Source organism: Ruditapes philippinarum, unplaced genomic scaffold, assembly GCF_026571515.1.
Source record: "Ruditapes philippinarum isolate M1 unplaced genomic scaffold, ASM2657151v2 ctg4875_1_1_1_1, whole genome shotgun sequence".
In the NCBI taxonomy this organism is placed as follows: domain Eukaryota; kingdom Metazoa; phylum Mollusca; class Bivalvia; order Venerida; family Veneridae; genus Ruditapes; species Ruditapes philippinarum.
The window spans coordinates 113,034-133,368 of NW_026861885.1; the positions used below are offsets into that span (position 1 = coordinate 113,034).

Here is a 20,335-nt window from a genome sequence, read left to right on the forward strand (position 1 = left end):
GAAACTTGCGAACTGTAAACAAGAATTTTATTTGTTGCCGGAAGTTCGACGATTTCCAATTGTGTGAATATGTAAAGCCGCGAAAAGTAAATAGCCCCGCTTAAATAAAAGGGAAATCGACTTTTAAATGGAAACATGACGGTTTTATCAAGAATCTTTGTGTTAAAACAAATTAGAATTTATTGAACGTTTATCGATGGCCATTAAAATGGTATCAATGCATTTAGGCCATGCTAAATAATTGTATGAGGTTTATGGTCTATTCAATATTTTGAAACAAAAAATAACAATTTTATTTTGCTAATATAAATCAGGGGACTACTTAAACAATCTTCACAGGGTAAAAATTCATACAACAAACTTACATGTCATTGTGTACCATTTGTATCAGTATTTTTTGGGGCGATAATGAAACAAAACTTTAAAAAGAGCTGACGTATATGCGTATATGGTTTCATAGATTTTATTGGCCTAAGATCATAACCGGGTGCAAGAATACATAATTGGAGAGACAAGAGAACTATTTTCTGAAGCTGTCTTCCAGACTTTTCAGGAAAATTGTATATAAAGTAAGTATAATAACTTTATTCAATTATTGTGATGAGTTTCTTTTTTTTAAAATTATTTTGATTTATTCTATACATGTTGTGTCAGTTAAGTTATCACTTATTTTTTAAAAACTAAGTTCCCAATGTAAGAACCATTTAAATATTACTGACGATGATGAAACAAAAATATATACTAAGGATGAAATGTTATAAATTCAAAATAACAAAGGAAAACATGGAAGTATATGTATTTTAATTTTGGTTGTTGTCTTCGAAACTGTCAAACATCTCCAACAGAGATACTTATGAAATTCGTGATTGGGTCTGTTTATCTTTAAAAAAAATTTCCTCTGCAAAGCTTTTCTGTCAAGTATGCCCTAAAGTGTTTATGTAATATAAAAAAAAACAGAATCCGCAAAGAACGCACAAAACAACAAACATATTGCAGACTCAGACTGATTGAGTCTGTTCATGGACGGTAATGTGCAAATTACCGTTCATGCCCCATAGCACCAGCTTATACAGAAAGTTTGAATTTAGAAACATCCGCATTTGTGTTCATGCTGCGTCATCATAAAAATACAGTTACCTTTTTTTAATTATCCCATTCATTTCAGGGATAGCGTTACAAAAGAAAAATGGAATTAGGAATAAGGATATTCGTTCTATTGGCACTTATACAAGGTAATCATATGAAAGATATCTGCTGATTTTATTTTCATTCGTTCAAAAAAAGAAAGAAAATGATTAAAATTAGAAAATAAAAAATCCATGTAAAGTTATAAAGATACTACTAATTTATGTCTGGTTCCATGTTCGCAAAGAAACAGATCTGGACCCTTTTTTCCTTGCTGTATCAAACTTACTCGATCATACAAAGCTAAACAAAATGTTGACAAGATTGAATACTTAATTTATGAGAATAAAAATTGGTAAAAAGCTTAATGAAAATCGTTAGATCGTTTTGAACTTTGTAACTTAAATTATCCATTATAGTTGTGTGTAAGTATACAATCGCAAGTAGATAAAGTTGGTAGACTTGCATTCATGAATCAAACTAAAAAAGAGCAGAATTTTTATCATGAATAAAAAACCTTTGAGTATAAAACTCTCTTGTTGTTGTCAAAAAACTCACTTTGTTTATTCAGTTAGATGTTTATTCTCCTCATTTCAGGTACACGAAGCGCTGGTAACATTTATATCTTACCTTCGCTAGGGTTAGGTGGTGATGGTACAGAAACAAACGTGAAAATCACTTTCATGATAGCAAATCCTGGTCCAAATACGATTGATACGGTGTCCACTACATTAAACAACGACTCTGTCGTTCAAACAGTAACAAGAAACAACATTTACAAAAACACAGTTCAGTTTGTCGCTATGGAAAACTTTGAAGAAGGGTCTCTACTAAATCGGTCAGAGCTTGCAAACAAATCTATTACTGTTGAAACTCTAGGTAACGGTTTCAATTTGCATATTGTGTACGAGAAAAATGGATATGACGAAGGGTATGCCGCCCTAGCTACATCTGAAATCGGAAATGAGTATTACGTCAGCACATTCTGTGCATTAGGGGGATTTTGTCAGGTGGCTATTGCTTCTGTATCACCGGGCTTGACGCGCGTGTACATCAAGCTTCCGAGCGAAGTTGACGAAGTTGTGATCTGTGTCGGAGAGAAGTCATGGAGAAGCAAATATCATACGTCATTTAATCTAACTTTCCCGGAAACTATCCAAATCGAAACAACTCACGACTTAACAGGTAAGCAAATATTTTGACATAAAGTTTAATATATTTGACTGAACAGGGTTCTTTAAGTAAACAATAAAGATATTTTTCTACCGTAGTTCTGCCGTACGCTGTTTGTTTTCGCATTGACTTCCGTTTAATTTTACGTGCTAATTGCCATCCATTTACCGGTATATGCCGGACAGCTAATTTTTCTGCTATGTCATTACTTAGCATTAGTAATATTTTTACATACCAGAAAATCGGACACTAGCCAGTAATGGTGAACTTAGGCTTTAACTTACCAAAGTCGTCTTGGGAAACTTTAAAAAAAAAGATTCTGTTTGTTTCTTTGGTTCCTAGCTTAGTATCTTTATCAAGGTCCATATGCTGAGCTTAATGTGAGAATCATAGGATTTGTAATCCAGATATTGCTGGTTCGATCTGAAAACTGGACATCTGACCAATGGTCATTTTCCACTCATTGTCAGAAATCATTTGGACACTTGCCTGGATAGTTAGTTCGGCTGACCGACCGCCAAAATATGACAAAAAGGTGCTGATATCAGCGTAAATCAAACAAACGATTTTGTTATGACATGGTCTTCCTAAAAATTTCACATGAGATATCGTTTTTTATCATTTTTATTTTTATTGCTATTTTTCGTTATCAACTTTGCCTTTTGTTTCACTAAATATACATATTCATGTGTTTCAAACTCCAACATTTGGTGACTAATATTTTTTTATTATTATTTGTAACTTTCTTTTTAATGGTATTGTTCTTGGAGAAACATAGGTTTTGATGAATTATTACACTGCATTGTTTATTGACATAGAATTATTTCTGAAAAGAAAGACAACAACAACATACGAATCACTATAATGTTTTCTGTTCTTTTTGTGTTTATAATAGGCACATTCATTTACGCTGACAAACCAGTTTCCGTTATTGCCGGTACCCGCTCAATGCCTGCTGATGGAACCAGACTGTTACACTTCATGGAACAGCTTACGCCGGTTCCTCATTGGGGGACAGAGTTCATAGTCCGAGGATTTGAAACTGCATACGGAGTTGTGATTCACATCACGTCTAGTGAGCCAAAAACCTTTGTTGAAATGTCTGGTTTTAAAACTGTGGAGATGACCGGAAATGGCCAGACTTTGAAAAGGAGGCTTGAGGAATCTACAGTTAGTTATATAAAGTCAACAAAACCTGTACAAGTCATTATTTATGTTGGAATCACTTTCGGATCATACGACCCAATATATTCAGTTGGCATGACAACCGTACCGGCTTTTGAACACTTTCTGACGTCATACGTCCACAACGCCAACAACCAGCCAACGTTCTTTCAGTATGTGTTAAGTAATGGCGACTCCGTGCCGTGCCAAGGCGATCCTATAATTACAAAGGTATTTGTCATATTGTTTATATCAAAACTTTCTAATTAAATTGAATTGTTGTTTTTTTCTGGTTATCAACCATGCAAACACTGCCAATGTCTTGATATGACCCCATAAGAAAATTGGCAGGTCCCTCTTCATGCTTTATGTTATCTGCAAACTTGCAAAGCAGCACATAGTTAAATTTTACGACCTTTATTGTTGTTTGTAGAAACTTTCATCGCATGATAAGAAACACATTTTCTGAACAATTAATTATGCTACCTTTAAAATTAATTCATGTGGCCAAACTAAGCATTTTGTTTCGTTCGTCCAGACGAGATATAATAATATCAAATGATTTTCGTTCATGTTGAACCTTGGTAAGAATATGTTATTACACTAACAGTTACTGTAACAGTTGTATTTTTATTTTGCAGGTACCGTATACACCTTATCAGGTCAATTCACTGAACCAGACGGCGACATTATCAGTTTCCGACAAGTTGATCAAAACAGGTCAGAATGCTCCCTTTGGCGGCATTGTTATGATTAACTATGCCGTGTTTCCGCTGAGTCCTCCATTAATTGTAAGTACATGTATGTCGTCATAAAATAAACTGTATATTTTGGCTTTTTAAAGCCATGATGTCACTTATAGCCATTATGTTGATTCACTTATAGCCATTATGTTATGAAAAACTTTTAGAATAGTTAAATTGAATGTCTTCTTACCGCTGTGGGTTCGAATCCCGACAGGGACTTTAGATTCTTTCATGTTAGAAAGCTATCTAGCTAGCTTACGGATCGTCGGTGGTTCTACTCAGTTGTCCTTTCGTGTCTGAAATAATGCACGGATGGGCACTTGAGGTCTTTCTCTACCACTATTTTAAGCTGGAACGTCGCCATATGACGTATACTGTGTCGATGTGACGTAAACTCTAATTTAATTAAACAAACAAACAAACACTTTGAAGTTTTAAGTGAAATGACGGTTTCATTGACTAGCTGACTGGGACGCCGTGTGGTACAAGCGTATACAGGTCAAGTGTCGGGGATGGCATTGACAATGATTGTGATGGGAACGTTGACGAAGATTATTGCTTCGGTAAGTTAGACTTAGATCTACATCAAATGTTTCGCTTTATCTTCTATGTAGGTATAAAAAAGAAAAAGTAAGACAGCTTTGCCCTTCTTTCTTCATATTTGATTTGGAGATTAGTTATGACCAGTAGGTGAGCATATAGATTTTGAGGTAATTAGGTCAAATGTCAAGGTCACAGTAACTGTTGTTAATATAACTTTGACAAAAAACAACAACAAAAACAAAACAACAACAACAGCAACAAAGACCTATCAGCGGTATATTGGCACTTTTGATTGTGAGATTAGTAGGTCAAAGATCGAGGTCACGGGCGATCTACATCGCAACATATTTTGCAAACAGTTTTCTGATTGGTTAGGTTAGGCAGCATGACCGACTGTTTGCTATAAGAGAGCATTCTTGTTCACAATCTGTTGGTATCAATACATGTGGCTAGAGGGACAATAGGTGACTGTTCTTTCTCTTTGATGTCATTTATTCCAAAATGCTTTATGTGGCTATTTTCTTTTGTGTGGCTAAAAAGAACAATAGAGAAAACAATAGAGTAGCAACCGGATTACTCTCCTGTTAGAACATCCGTCTGTCTGTCCGTCCGTCTCGTCACACTTTCGTGTCCTGTCTATAACTTTTTCATTTATCAAAGGAATCTGAAATAACTTGGCACAAATGTTTCTTATAATCAGACGATGTGTCATGCGCAACAATCAGACCCCTACCTCCAATGTCAATGTCTCACTTGCTCATTCAAGTCAACATTGTCTATTTGAGGGTATATGTCGTGTCCGGTCCATAACTTTCTTATCTTTGAAGGGATTTTGTAAATACGATGTACTTGCCACAATTGTTCACAATAATGAGACGATGTGTCATGCGCAACAACCGGTTCCCTACCTCCAAGGTCAAGGTCACACTTGCAGGTCAAAGATTAACATAGTCTGTTATTGGGTTTATTTTGTGTCCGGTCCATAACTTTTTCATAGATCGAAAGATTTTGTAAATACTTGCCACAAATAGTCACTTTAATTAGACAATGTGTTATGCACAACACCTGCATCCCTACCTCCAAGTTCGAGGTCACACTTAGAGGTCATAAATTAACATAGTCTGTTTTAGGGTATATTTTGTGTCCGATCAAGAACTTCTTCGGGATTTAAAATAACTAGGCACAAATAGTCACAATAAGAAGACGATATGTCAGGTACAACACCTGCATCCCTACCTTCAAGGTCAATGTCACACTTAGAGGTCAAAGGTTAACAGTCTGTTATATGGTATATTTTGTGTCATATCCATAACTTCTGCATAAATCAAGGGATTTTGAAAATACTTGGCACAAATAGTCACAATGATAAGATAATATGTCATGTGTAACACTTGTGTCCCTACCTCCAAGGTCAAGGTTACACTTAGATGTCAAAGATTTACATAGTCTGTTATAGGGTATATTTTGTGTCCGAACTATAACTTCGGAATTTTGAAAATACTTGGCACAAATAGTTACAATAATAAGACGATATGTCATGCATAACACCTGCGCCCCTATCTCCACTTAGAGGTCAAAGCTTAACATGATAAATTTTTAAATTCCGTGTTTTATTTTATTTCTTTAATAATTTGTTGCATTTGCAGATCTAGCATTGATCATAAGTTTGAACTGAAAGTCTTGAGATCTATACCTCAATCTTTTGAAATAGCACAATTTTATGCTTCGTAGAAAAAATCCCTGAGGCGGGGGACGTTTGTAACTCTGTTACAAATTCTTGTATTTATAGAAAATGCAAAGATTACGTCAACATTTATTCCTGGCGTGACTGATGAAATACCTGCGTATACGGCAAACGTCACCGATTTTTATGAGCTGTTATTCCGGGTTCAGACATGCGAAACTGTGCAAATTGAACTATCTGAAACTGCCCCAGGAAAGTTCATTATATACATATCTTGGTCACATATAATCGTTTACAGATGTTTTCCGAAGTGTGACGTCATAAAGAAAGTGAACACAAGCGACATACTAGATCTGACGAACTGTAAACAGTAAATATAACAATACTTGGCATTGTTTAGTTTAATAATACCGTCTTGCATTTATCTTACATTTTTCTTTTAAATCAGTATATTAGCAAGGTATAAGTAATTCAAATTGTTTAGAACTGGATGAAATCAAGAACTTATAATCCGAAAACGCACGGTCGCAGTAAGGCCATATCAGTAAGGCCATATCGAGTGCCGTTTGGTGCCATTTTTATTAAGTTTTAAAAGAAAGTAAACAAAAACGAATTGATTCTTGAATCCATTATGGTTTCATTTAGCATCATTATATACTAAGATATGTTTCGAGTATCCAGCCTTCTGGTGTCAACTGAATACATCCTGGCGACCACCAAGCTTGCCTGAACAATTTGTTATTCAGTCAATTAATATTTTCAAAGCTTCCCTAAATGATACAAGGTGTTGCCCAGATTGAAGCATAATTTGAACATATTAAGGTACAATACAGGTCATCAAACAACTTTTGTATGGAATGTAAACGTAGGAAGCCATTGAATTTCGTGTGTTATTTCAGGCGCAGTCAAGCATCGACTTAATCAATCCCAACTTCCTGATAGCTAGATAGTTTCTTCACATGATTTCTCAATACATTTAATGGCATGATATTTAATACTATTCATTGGTTACATATTAAAATCTTCAGTGGTATGGCGCCAATGGTAAAAGCACTTTGACCAAATCGTAAAACACCGGCTCTTCCCGTTAATTTCCGATTGGAGTCCTCGTACGTAGAACGTAACTACATAAACGCAATACGCCCGGGTTATAAGGCAGTGTTCGTTCGCAAGAAAAAGAAATTCTTATGTAACTTCTTCAAACGTTTTCTATGCTTTGTTTAGAAGGGAAATTGACAACGTGTGTTATCAATTTCAAAATATTACTGCAGTTATTCTTTCTGCCACTGTATATAAGAAATATATCTCTATCATTTTTGCCACAAAGATGCCATTTTACAATGCGACTGAAAGTAGTTCCAAAATTTTGCCTTATTATATGCGAAGCATAATATCCGAAGATCAGATTGAATTTTGACTCTAATGAATGAGGCATTATTTAAAACTTGAATTCGATTGAATACGACTGAGGTTGACCTAAATGTATGTCTTACATTTTCAGTGACGTAATATCCTACTGGGTAATGCAGAGCCAAAATAAATTTTGTGTGGACATAGGAAGAAGAAATTTCAATGGCGTATGCGCCGGTATTATCACTGAAATGCCCTTGTCGGCAGGTTTAGTTAGTTTAAGAGTGAGTGGATTGATGAATAATGCTACTATATGGTATGGTAAGTGTAACATTCTGTTTATTTGAGGATTATCAAAATCAACACCATAGCTTATAAATACAGCTTTATTGTTTTACATTCGTACATACACTGTAATTCTCTATATAATACATGATATACATAACATTAAAAACAACTATCTAAATAGCTCCACCTCGTGGGTGTGTACTAAGTGTCAGTCATCACATCCTCCCTTGATTTGAATAGTTTCTCACGGTATAAATTCATAAACTAATAATATCTACTTCTAATATGAACACCTAGAAAACTAATTGCTTATTAGATAAATATAACACTATAATGATTGCTTATTAGATAAATATAACACTATAATCCAACTTCTAATGTCAGCACACCCTTTGTTTGATAACACAATTATTATCCAAAGTATGGTTTTACATGACTTACATTCCTGTAATAAATGTTGCCACTTGTACTTATCACCTTCACAGATGTGCCCTTTTGACTTACAACCCTATAGATCATTCATTCTGTTTATTTTCACACTTAAATTGTTTTTAATTCCATTTGTTTGAAGGAATTAAAATTGATTTATTCCAATTGTTTCTAGATCAGAATATTTGTTTTAATCCTCATTTGTTTTATTTTTGTTTTTAAACTTTGTCTCCATTACTCGTCGCCATTGTAACATTCTGTTTATTTGAGGATTATCAAAATCAACACCATAGCTTATAATATACAGCTTTATTGTTTTACATTCGTACATACACTGTAAGTCTCTTTATAATACATGATATACACAACATATTAAAAACAACTATCTAAATAGCTCCACCTCGTGGGTGTGTACTAAGTGTCAGTCATCACAGTAAGTGTTTTTTAAATTTCTGCAGTATGGCATTAATTTAATCAGGTAATTTTTGGTGTGGTATGGTGTGGTATGGTGAATGTATGTTTGTTAATATGAAATGGTTAATTTTGATAAATGTCAGTTTGATGACATGGACGACATTTTTTCCGCAATATTTTAAATAAACCATGGTAACGGGACAACTACCTCTGTCTGCAATCGCAATTTTTCGGCCCTTTCCATCAGTCTTCGTATAAGGACATTGAACACAATTATAGTATGAATACACAGAACGGAAACGGTATTTCGGTCTAACCTACGCTGAGAAACTAAACATGTAAACAAATACTAGTAGTTATTTAATGCTTGGTGTTGTTGACAAGTTTTTATACATGTACAATATATCATGTAAATGTCGACCTGCAATTAGTGAATTCATACATATAATAGTAAACAATACATCATTTATATACTTATTATTATGGAAGTAGAAACCGAAAGTACAAAATGCCAACCTGTTGGATTTAAGTCGGTTTTGTTTAAAATTGTACATCAGAGGTTATATTCAAATTAAAAATGGTTGTCAAACTTGATTTCAATCATAATTGTACTCAATCTTACTTTAATTTCCTTTGGTTGTCAAATATATTCATTCGTTTTACATTATTGAAGATTACACTCTCTGTTTGTGCTTACATCTGCAAACACGTGGTAGAACTACTTTCAATCCGTATTGTTTCCGAGGTTATTATAGATAATAGCCAAGGACGTTCCGATTCCCTCTGCTTAGTGCCTTCCCTTGTATAAATTTTCTACAGTATGGTCTAGTATTATTTTTGGTGTAGTTTAGTGTATGCATTCATGTATGTTTTTATTTCAAAAGTAGGTATCATCTTATTAGTTTAAACATATTTATTTCAATATTTTACATACATTACATTTTATATGTATATAATTGTTACATAAAATTGAAAAGGATTCGAACGAAAGAAAACTTATGTAGTTCCTCTTATTGAATCATTGATGAATAAATATTGAATATTTAGTAAAATTGATACGAAGGAAAAAAACATTCCTATTACATAACTGGGTCTGTAAAAAAAGACACTTTTTATTATGAAATAAAATTGATTTAGAGCTCTTAATCTTTTATTTTTGTGATATATTTTATATTACATTATGTGAGTTTGTTGAAAATGGAATCTGTACATGTTTTTTATGTTTCAGATATGTACAGGACAGATTGTGGAAAGTTCGCGTCAGGTATGTTAATACAAAAAAGTCTTTAAGAGATGTATATATCTGTTGTAATATGTTATTGTACCTATCAATTGTAAGCATGGCAACCTTCTCCCTTTGGGTACCTCTTTTATCCGGAACTTCTACATTTTAGATTAATTTATCAAACCTCGGTAGTAGATCTGCAGGACTGTAAAATCCCCGCCAATACCCATCTTTGCAAATTGATCATATCCTTAACTAAAACCCCAATAGTGATTTTATTGCATATATAAAAATTGTATTTTGGTTTAATTTCATGCTTGAACCGAAATTAACAAGCTTTTAGTTTATTTTAGTTTGATTGTGTTGGAAGCTATAACCTAATTAAAACACTCCCGAATCCGTTCCTGTAACCAATAAGTATTTTAAAATGAGCGTAAAATTTCTTGCTAACAGAAACAACGGCTTGAACCTGACTGGGTTTAAACCCACGCACCCTTGGATTACGTGTCCGACGCATTGACCACTCGGCCTCGCCGCCACTCGTCGTGACTATATTTTGCCACTTACTTTTGCCATCAGAAAAGGGATAGGCCAGCCGGCACATCCGTGTAGTCTGGTCAGGTTCTATACTGTGGTAGAGCAATTTCATCTTAATATTTATTATTTTAACCTCACCACCAAGTTTCTGACAGATTGTGCTAAGCCTAGTTATCGCCCAAAAGCGGGCCCCCTCGGGACGGATATACCGATCCGATCCGAACCGCAACATATGACATATAATCTATATTCTATTTAAGTAGATTAAGGAACCAGTCATTGTTTTTGTTTGTTTGTTTTCTGTCAACGTTTGTTTACTTTATAAAAATATTAGTCAATGCCAAAGCATAATCAAAATTTTGACATGACCTTTGACATGCTAAAATGTCATTTTATTGTCTATTTATAGATTGGCGTTGTCAGGATACTGTAGCAAACTGTAACCAATATCCGGACGACCTTTGTACTAACCCAAGTTACACTGAATGGGTGAACCTAAATTGTCAACTGTTTTGCGGCATATGTAAGTTTTTTTACGACTTCAGTACTTTGTGTTACATGTTATATAAACCATTTTCGAATGAATACTTGGTTCACATGATATCGAATTCCCTTTAAAAATTTCTGCAGTACAGAAAGACCTGCTGAACCTAAACTACATTGTTTCTAGTCCTAAGCATTGTTCTTAAGGACAGCTTACTTAAACATAGTGCTTAAACACAAGCACAAACAGACAATTTTGTATTCTGAGTATAATTTATTAAAATAACACAGGATGGGTGAACACGTAAAATAGATTTTTTTTCTATGATGAAAATATGTCACAATTTCTGCAAGCTTATCGGGAATAGTAGAAATGGCTATTTTGATAAAATATGTACCATTGGAATCGGAAATTTTTTGCCTGCAGCATTTCGTACATTAAGAGTGGTCATTTCATTGAATTTGATGTGTAAGTTCTTCAAAGCAAGTCTTATTCGTTTAACTAAATTTATCTTCATGTACCAGGTTCACCAGATAGTCATGGGAGAATGTTTGTTTATCATCCGGCGCCTTGGACGTCTGCTTTATATACACAGTATTTGAAAATTGTTGGATCTTACCAAGAAGAACCGCGTATTGGTATGTTATATTTTACAATCATCTATGAAGTTTTGGCTTACATATTTGGCCAAAATTGTCAAATTAGCTATAGAATAGCTGAGTGATAAAGACGCTGACTTCAAACCACTTGCCCCTTATAGCTGTGAGTTCAAATCCCGACACGGATTCTTTCATGTAATGAAGCTATCTAGCTAGTTTACGGAACATTGCCGTTCTACTCTGGTGCGAGCTCGTGCCAGAAATAACGCATGGAAGGCCACCAGAGGTCTTTTCCCAACAAGAAAGCTGGAAAATCTTCATGTGACATTTACTGTGTTGGTGCGTCGTAACCAAACCCAACAAAAAATCAATAATTTCTTAAGATTTTCCCCCTAAATATGAAGGCAGATTTCGACCAAACTTCATGTTGCCCGCAGTTGGAATATAGTTGCTGTCCTGTACGGAAAATTCAAAAGCTTAGATATGTATTCTTGCATAACCGCGTGATAAAAATTGACCTCGTTCTGCGGAAACTTTTATAACGAAGTCTTATATGCAACTTTTACTAAAGCTCGAAACTAAAGCCCTAAGCACTGGTTTCATGTTTCACATGAAGATAGTAGTTAAATTCTACAGGCAACTCGTCAAAAACATGGCGGGCGAGGTCTTTGTCATCCATTTTGTTATCATCTCATTGGCTAAGGGCAGGCGGGGTACGGGTAGAAATGGTCTTGTTAATTGTATATATGGCCGCTCAGGATCAAAGACCATAAAATCCTTTTCCATTTTTGCAGACGCTAGATTAAACAATTAACTTAATTGAATTTTAAACCGTACTCATCTGACTTGAATGTTAAAACTTTCCTCTCAATAATCATAGAATTAAGCTATGTATATTTTATTCCATTTTAAAACATTCACATAAAAGCTTCGGATTTATTTCATTTTTAAGGGATTACATTCGAGAAATATTGAGATGTGCTTATATCTTATTATGCTTAGCACATACCAAAATTAATGCCATATACTTATAAAACATTTTTAGAGGTTCACAGTTAACATAGATCTGTATTACATTTTTTTATTTGACACAGGTGTCGAAAGCGGAAGTGGATTCCTAACCTCCAAAGCTGAGACGATTGTCGATGACGTCACAAATGTTTCCTACTCCAGTTTTCTTGTAACTGATGTTACCAGTCCAGTGTACATTTTTGCTGAGGATGATTCAATTGTGTACTCTAGTTTCGAACCGAATGGTGTAAATTCACGTCTGCTTCAACCCTTGGACGCTGTTGGAAATGAATACATGACAATTTCATTTGGTTCTTCCGATTTGCACTGCTCGGTTGCGTCTTTAGAACCGGGAACCAGCGTAAATATTTACACAGGAAGTCAGATTTTGACTCGAGATATGTTTAAATCATTTTCAGAAACATTTTCAACCTTTCAAACAGGAACTCTCTTCACCGGAAACAAACCCTTTGCGTTGTTTTGTGGAACAGACGCTGGATCCGAATTTGGTATGACTTGGTTCCAGGTTCCAGCAACTAAAACTTGGGGAACCAGTTACATTACGCCGGCATTTGGCTTCAGTGAAAACGGAGAGATGCGTGCTAAAATTAAGATTGTGGCAAATAGCAATAACACTGTTTTAGAAATTCATGGAGATTTTGACGGCATTTATGTCCTTCTGTCACGTGGAGATTCAAAAGAACTGGTAACAGACCCGTCTGTGACATACAATATTACGTCAAACTTCCCTGTCGGAGTAGCCATTTTATACTTAAATAATCCCGACAGTTCTCCAAGCTACACCGCTAGTTTTCACATATTGTCTCCGGTAGAGTCATTTATGGACAATCCTGTAATGCTCGGATACAGCGCTACTACAGAAAATGTCACGGCAACTGATAAACACGGAACTGTAACGGAGGTTACGCTGAATAATACTGACGCCACTCTAGGGGATTTTTATTATTCGTATGAAGGGTTGAACACGTTCCTGATGTATGCTCGTATACTTTTTACTGGAATTGACGTCACACCTTCAACGTCACTGTATAAAGATTTCTCAAATGTAAGTTTTTGCAATGATCATTAGTTTGGGTTTAAGCAATAGTTGGAAAATATTTAGTAAACTCTTTTTGACGTTTAGACTTATGATCATTTGTTTCATACCACTGAATTGGGTTAGTAGTCTGTCACTTGCGAAGACACTTGTAATAAATGGTTAGTTATTCAGGAAATCAAACCGGTTGCCTAGATATAACCAAAAAGGAGATAAAATCGACGTAAAGAACATACAAAGAAACGATGATATTCAAATCAAATTAACATAATTAAACGTCAGACCAGTTTACAAAAGTCAGTGCAAGACCAAATTACATGAATCAATGAATGACCACCATACATGAACCAGTGCAAGACAAGCTTACATTAATCAGTGCAAGATCAAATTACACAAATCTGACCGTGAAAGACCATTTTACATGATGGATCAGTGCAAGACCAATTTACATGGATCAGTGAAAGACCGATTAACATTGAACAGTGCAAGACCAATGACCATTTTAGATGGATCAGTGCAAGCAAAATTTACCTGGATCAGTACAAGACCAATTAACATGGATCAGTGAAAGACCAAATTACATGGATCAGTGCAAGACCGATAAACATGGATCAGTGCAAGACCAATATACATGGATCTGTGAAAGACCGATTAACATGGATCAGTGCAAGACCAGTGAACGACCGATTTACATAGATCAGTGCAAGACCAATTAACATGGATCAGTGCAAGACCAATTTACATGGATCAGTGCAAGACCGATTTACATGGATCAGTGCAAGACCAAATTAACATGGATCAGTGCAAGACCGATTTACATGGATCAGTGCAAGACCAATTAATATGGATCAGTGAACGACCGATTTACATGGATCAGTGCAAGACCAACTAACATGGATCAGTGCAAGACCAATTTACATGGATCAGTGCAAGACAGATTTACATGGATCAGTGCAAGACCAATTAACATGGCTCAGTACAAGACTGATTTACATGGATTAGTGCAAGACCAATTTACAGGGATCAGTGCAAGACCAAAATACACAAATCTGACAATGAAAGACCATTTAACATGGATCAGTGTAAGACCAATTTACGCGGATCAGTGCAAGACCAATTTACATGGATCAGTGCAAGACCAACTTACATGGATCAGTGCAAGACCAAATTACAAAATCAGTGAAAGACCACTATTCATGAACCAGTGCAAGACAAGTTTACATTAATCAGTGCAAGACCAAATAACATGAGTCATTGCATGATCTGTTTAATGTATAAATAAGCCAAATTTACATATAGCAGCTATACCAATTAACATGCATCAGTGCAATTTACACAAATTAGACTAGAGATCTACTTAAACCTATCGGGGCAAGACTAATGTATACAAATCAGTGCAAGACCAATTCACAGGAACCAGTGCTAGACAAATTTACACAAATCACTGCAAGACCATTTACATAAATCATAGCAAGATCAATTCACATACATTATTAAGTGAAACACAATCTGCTCATGAATTCTATAGTCCGGTCTGAAAATATCCGAATTTAACAAATTGTTCATTTAAGTATATCTTCAAATATGATAGTGCATTTTGTTACTATGGAAAAATCAATGACAGAGTCATAGCAAAATGGAGTTATATCAACTTAACAAGTTTAAAGGATAGGACCTTGCTGAAAATTTTTTAATTAAATTTGTTGTATTAATTAACGTCAGTTATTTTCTTTATCTATATTTAATAAGAAGAAATAGTATTGATAAATCTTTTTTTCTTGTTTTGCTTACTAATGTAATAAAGAGATTTGTTTACTTTCAGAATCAAATATGTCGTCTTAAACACGGTACGGATGGTGACGGTACAGACGCGGACTGTGACGGCCTTGCAGACGAAGAAAGTGTATGTTACTTCGGATATAGCACGACTAAGCAAGGTATATTGTCTGCATGTTTGTAAGGCACGTCCAAGGTGTTGTTGTTTTGCCAGAGAGGGGGAAATGGGCAAGAGACATCAAACAATTTTTAAAAAGGGTAATGCGTGTTCGAGAGGGAGTTTGTCGTTTGACTAAGTTACAAGGTGGATTATGGGACAATCAATCAATAAAATAAACTGATATCCAAATATCATCGGTCTCGACTTAATAACCAAATCACATGACCCCATATCAGTGTCTTAGAAAAATACCTGCTGAAAGTTACATTTATGTAAGACTGTATTGGATTTTCTATGATTAGTCAATCAAAGTTACATGTCAACTTCTTTGCATACATGTTAACAATTGAATCAGTGTCGGGGTATATGTCAGAATTCGTTATAAGATATATAAAGAATTGTGTCCCAAGGACTTGAACTTGCAGTTGACTAAACACACTTCTTGCTGTGAATACAACTGGTATATTAAAGGATTTTTAAAACATGTTTTTTTATAAATGTATCAACATGTCTTACTATTTAATGATACTGTCTGTTATTTAATTATTAGTCTCAGTTTATATAGAGGATATTTGTTTGTTTGTGTGTAAGATGAAATTTTATTTCATCGAGTGGGCTTTAAAAACAGTATTCTCACGAGTGGCGAAGCCACGAGTGAGAATACTGTTTTTAAAGTTCACGAGATGAAATAAAATTACATCTTACACAACAAACAGACAAATTTTCTTTTTATTTTATGCTTAAAAACAAGTTAAAACGAAATTTCCATAATTTTAACGTTAATATTAAAACTGTTTCCCCCATTGAGAGCCCCATTTATTCGGAATTTCTCATTAAAAAAAAGAAGTCTTGAGCTGAAAAATAAGTCCGCCAATCAACATTAAATGACGGTGATATTTATTAATTTTATTAAAAAAATATGAATGATCGCCTGTTTTGATAATAAAAACAAACAATTCTTGTAGGAGAAAAAGTCCAACCATCCATCCATATTTCTGTTACTTAGTGCGAATTTATATTAGACCTGGCTTTGTAAATTGTAAGCGGCAGCCATTTTTTAAAGTTGTGTATTTCATGGGAGGAAAATAATTGTGTAAGATTCAGAGGGATATAATTTGGATTTGTTAGTCATACACATTTTTAAAAGAAAGAAAACTTATTTGAGGATTGTAACAGACAAAAAATAAGTGTTGACAGATGTGAAAACATTCAGAAAAGGAGCTAGGAAAATGGAAAACTTGGAAACCTGCTCAAGAACGCTGGGTTGATTTAACTTATTCTTCGAGTTATGGCTGTCAATGCTTTCAATTTTTCATAAAGCATACGGCAGTTATTGCTCGTAGGATACTTTAATATGCCCAAATGTCATCAAGAGCAGTTTTGCATGGGGAAGGAATGTATTTTTGAGACTGTCAAAATGAAACAAAAAAACGAAATTTGGTGATTGGAATTTCATGAATTTGAATGAATAGAAGTAAGTTTTCTTCTTTTTATTACTTTTGACATTTAAGTTATTTATCAATTTCAGTTTTGCTTTTTCTTTAAACAGCCTGACATTGTCAGAATTGTCAGCAAAAATAAAATTGAGGCACCACATGGGGAAAATCTTAAAAAAGTAGTTTCGTCATTGAAAAGAGTGAAATTATATTTTGATAATTTTCACTGTGAAATTACCAAATATAATTTTCACGGATAAATCAGTAATCCACTGAAAAGCATAAAATAAATCACTGTAAAGCGCTTTTGAACGTATAATATAATTATATGAAAAGGGCGCTATATAAGTTGGGCAAGTTATAATAATAACTATAATAGTAATAATAACAATGTATTTGTTCTTTGCAACCGAGCCATCAAAATTGAAATTACTTTGTTAGAAGTTATAAAATGAAGAATTTTGTTATCATGTTTTGCACGTTTTCTTTACTTTGGTAGATTCAGATTTGGACGGGGCGTTTGGTGAGGACTGTGGATCTAGTTTGGAAGGTGAGAATTAACTTACTGGCCCATAATTGTATGTCACGGTTCAGAACTGATCACTATTTCGGGGAGAAAATGTGTAAGCGCTGCACGGTAAGGCTGCACATTTTTCTCACCCTGTGACATTTGGCGCCCAACGGGGGACCGTGACTGAATAGCTCAGAGTTTAATTCACATTGTCTGTAACTCTGTGAAATTCGAGGACGAATTTCAATATAGCAGGGGAGTATGTCACGGTTCAGAACTGTTCACTATTTAGGGGAGATGATGCGAAGGCGGCCGGATAGCTCAGTCGGTAGAGCCGCGGTACGGTATTCCGAGGGTTCCGGGTTCGAGTCCCGGTCAGACTGCACATTTTTCTCATCCTGTGACATGTAGAAGACATAAACCAGATACTATAGAAAGTTATTGAATAAATGAAAAAGTTGAAATGTTATACAAATGAAATGGAATGAACTTGTGTCGTGAAAAAAAATCGAACCAAAATGGATATTATAATAACGATGTTTGAGATTTTCCAATAAAGCGGGTGGCACATGCGCCAAAAAATCGTCAATCATAGTTAAAAATAGAATTTGAAATTTGTTCTATTATGTTTTGTTTGTGTTAATAAATATAAGGGACAATAACAGATAATCATTCACTTGCGGGGGGCGGAAGTGAAGTCTTATCAGGCTCTATAATGTTAGCCGACTCGCTGTTAATTTTCATATTGATATCCCCAATATTGATAATGGACAGTTCCAAAAATGGAAGCTGGACAAGTCCATTTAAGAAATTCAGTAGATTAATGCCTTAAATTTCCGTTATAATTGAAATTATATTGATAAGAAAAAAAAACGTGATTTTGTACCGTTCTTAAGAATCTTTTGCCATCTATTTAACCATTTATAGCCATGATGTCTCAAGTTAGCTTAGATTGTTTCCCAACTTATGTCGTTACTTAAGAAATAACTTAAGATCAGTTGGTTGTGAGTACGCCTCAGATCTTCTTATGTTTTAGCTTGGGTAAGGAGTTGAATTTAATTTATATTTTAACACAATCTAATTATATACTAGGGACACCAAGTATGCTTCTTCCAGAGGAACCTCAGTGTACCCCACAGTTAACCGAGCAGACGAACGCTAGCTGCTGGCAGAACTGCGCATGCAGGTGCTCGTGGCAGACGAAACTTGAGGAATATCAGCTGATGAACAAATCTGAACAGGATGCGTACAATCAGGCGGAATCTGAGAAGTACCAGTTAGTTCTAGTTATAAATCTTGATATTTCTTTTAGACATTGCATATATACAAATTTTTGTTTCCGCTAATTGTTTTCAAATGCCGGAGCTTTTTTACAGGTAGAGGAAGGGCCTTTTCCGTGAATTTTCAAACAATAACGCTTTATTTCAAAAATGGAAGGAAAAACTTTATATTAATTTAATTCTAAGGGAAAATTGCACGATTAAAAAGGGGAAACAGCTTTTAAACAGCTTCTGCTATAGAAGGGAAAACGTCCTTAATGCATACTTTACTTGACTCGTTTTATTTTGAATATTTGTAGATGAACTCCTGTACTAAAGAGGACTTGGCATTCTAAGTGCTTGATGCTCACACATGTATCCTATACACTGAATATCTGATACAAAGTTGTTTGTACAGTTGTAGATTTATTTTACGTACTAATATATCTATAGAAGAAAAATAAAAATTTATTGGCGTTCAGCCTTTAAGACATGTTACTGTAAAGCTGCATCTGATTTGTTGATTTCCAGTGACCGTAAGACTATACGTGATTGGTTAATATTTAGGAACTATCGACCAATTATTATGCTTCAAAATATTCTTATCTATTTCCAGAAAGGAACTTAAAGTGAACGAAAAGAAGCTGTCCTCACATGTTGCTGGAAAACAAAGTGCGGTGGATACGCGCACCTCCTCTCAGAATATAGGCGTGGCAGGTGTTGTTTTTATTATCATAGTGGTGTGCGTGGTTATGATCTTTGATCTTGTCAACCTCATTCATAAAATACGGGGGAAGAAAAATGCAGTGGAGGAAGTTCAATGAACAAAAGATGTGTGAATATTCGCGTTATGAAAATAAAAAAGAATAATAGATCTACATAAAGTGTCGTTCGTAGAAAAATTCTTACTTTATGACGTCGTCAGCCCGTTGTCGAGATATTGCGTGACGTACTTTAAAAATGACGGATCAAACAATGATTGAGAGGCGATTCTACAAGACAACAAGTTCTTTCTTTTTATCACATGATGTTACGTAGGAAACGTCAACATCATCTTCTGAAATATTGTTATCCATTGACGTTACATATGACTGATGACGTCATCACTTGTGACTACATGTACTTTCAGCTATTGTGTTGTTGTTCCCGTTGTTGTTTTTATAGCAATATTTAAACAGTTTTTCTCTGTGTTCTGTCATGTTCTGGTACAGATTTACTAAACGAAATCATCTTTCACCTAGAATTCTATATTTTCTTTCCTAGTTTTTAACTGAAATACGCCATTGTGTTTATGCTAGGGTTAATTTTTACAAATGCTTTCGAAACACCTCGGCAATTACCAATAAAAATGATAATTTTGAGTT

The 20,335-nt window shown here is 34.7% G+C and overlaps 1 protein-coding gene across 1 annotated transcript; it reads left to right on the forward strand.

Moving 5' to 3' along the window:
• The first annotated feature begins 1,158 nt into the window (after positions 1–1,158).
• LOC132717253 (uncharacterized) lies at positions 1,159–20,151 on the forward strand. The gene is made up of 15 exons (XM_060700689.1): positions 1,159–1,232; positions 1,723–2,310; positions 3,194–3,693; positions 4,104–4,253; positions 4,672–4,771; positions 6,541–6,805; positions 7,937–8,106; positions 10,145–10,180; positions 11,088–11,201; positions 11,687–11,800; positions 12,856–13,838; positions 15,652–15,766; positions 17,701–17,751; positions 18,805–18,988; positions 19,588–20,151. The coding sequence occupies exons 1-15, from the start codon at positions 1,187–1,189 to the stop codon at positions 19,793–19,795; spliced, it is 3,624 nt and encodes a 1,207-aa protein (XP_060556672.1). The 5' UTR covers positions 1,159–1,186; the 3' UTR covers positions 19,796–20,151.
• The last annotated feature ends 184 nt before the right edge of the window (positions 20,152–20,335 follow it).

Bases quoted from the DNA above. Each gene is read 5' to 3' on its own strand.
- LOC132717253 (XM_060700689.1), top strand. From the start codon at position 1,187: ATGGAATTAGGAATAAGGATATTCGTTCTATTGGCACTTATACAAG. The intron at 11,801-12,855 runs GTATGTTATATT...TATTTGACACAG, and splicing joins CCAAGAAGAACCGCGTATTG to GTGTCGAAAGCGGAAGTGGA. The intron at 17,752-18,804 runs GTGAGAATTAAC...ATTATATACTAG, and splicing joins CTGTGGATCTAGTTTGGAAG to GGACACCAAGTATGCTTCTT.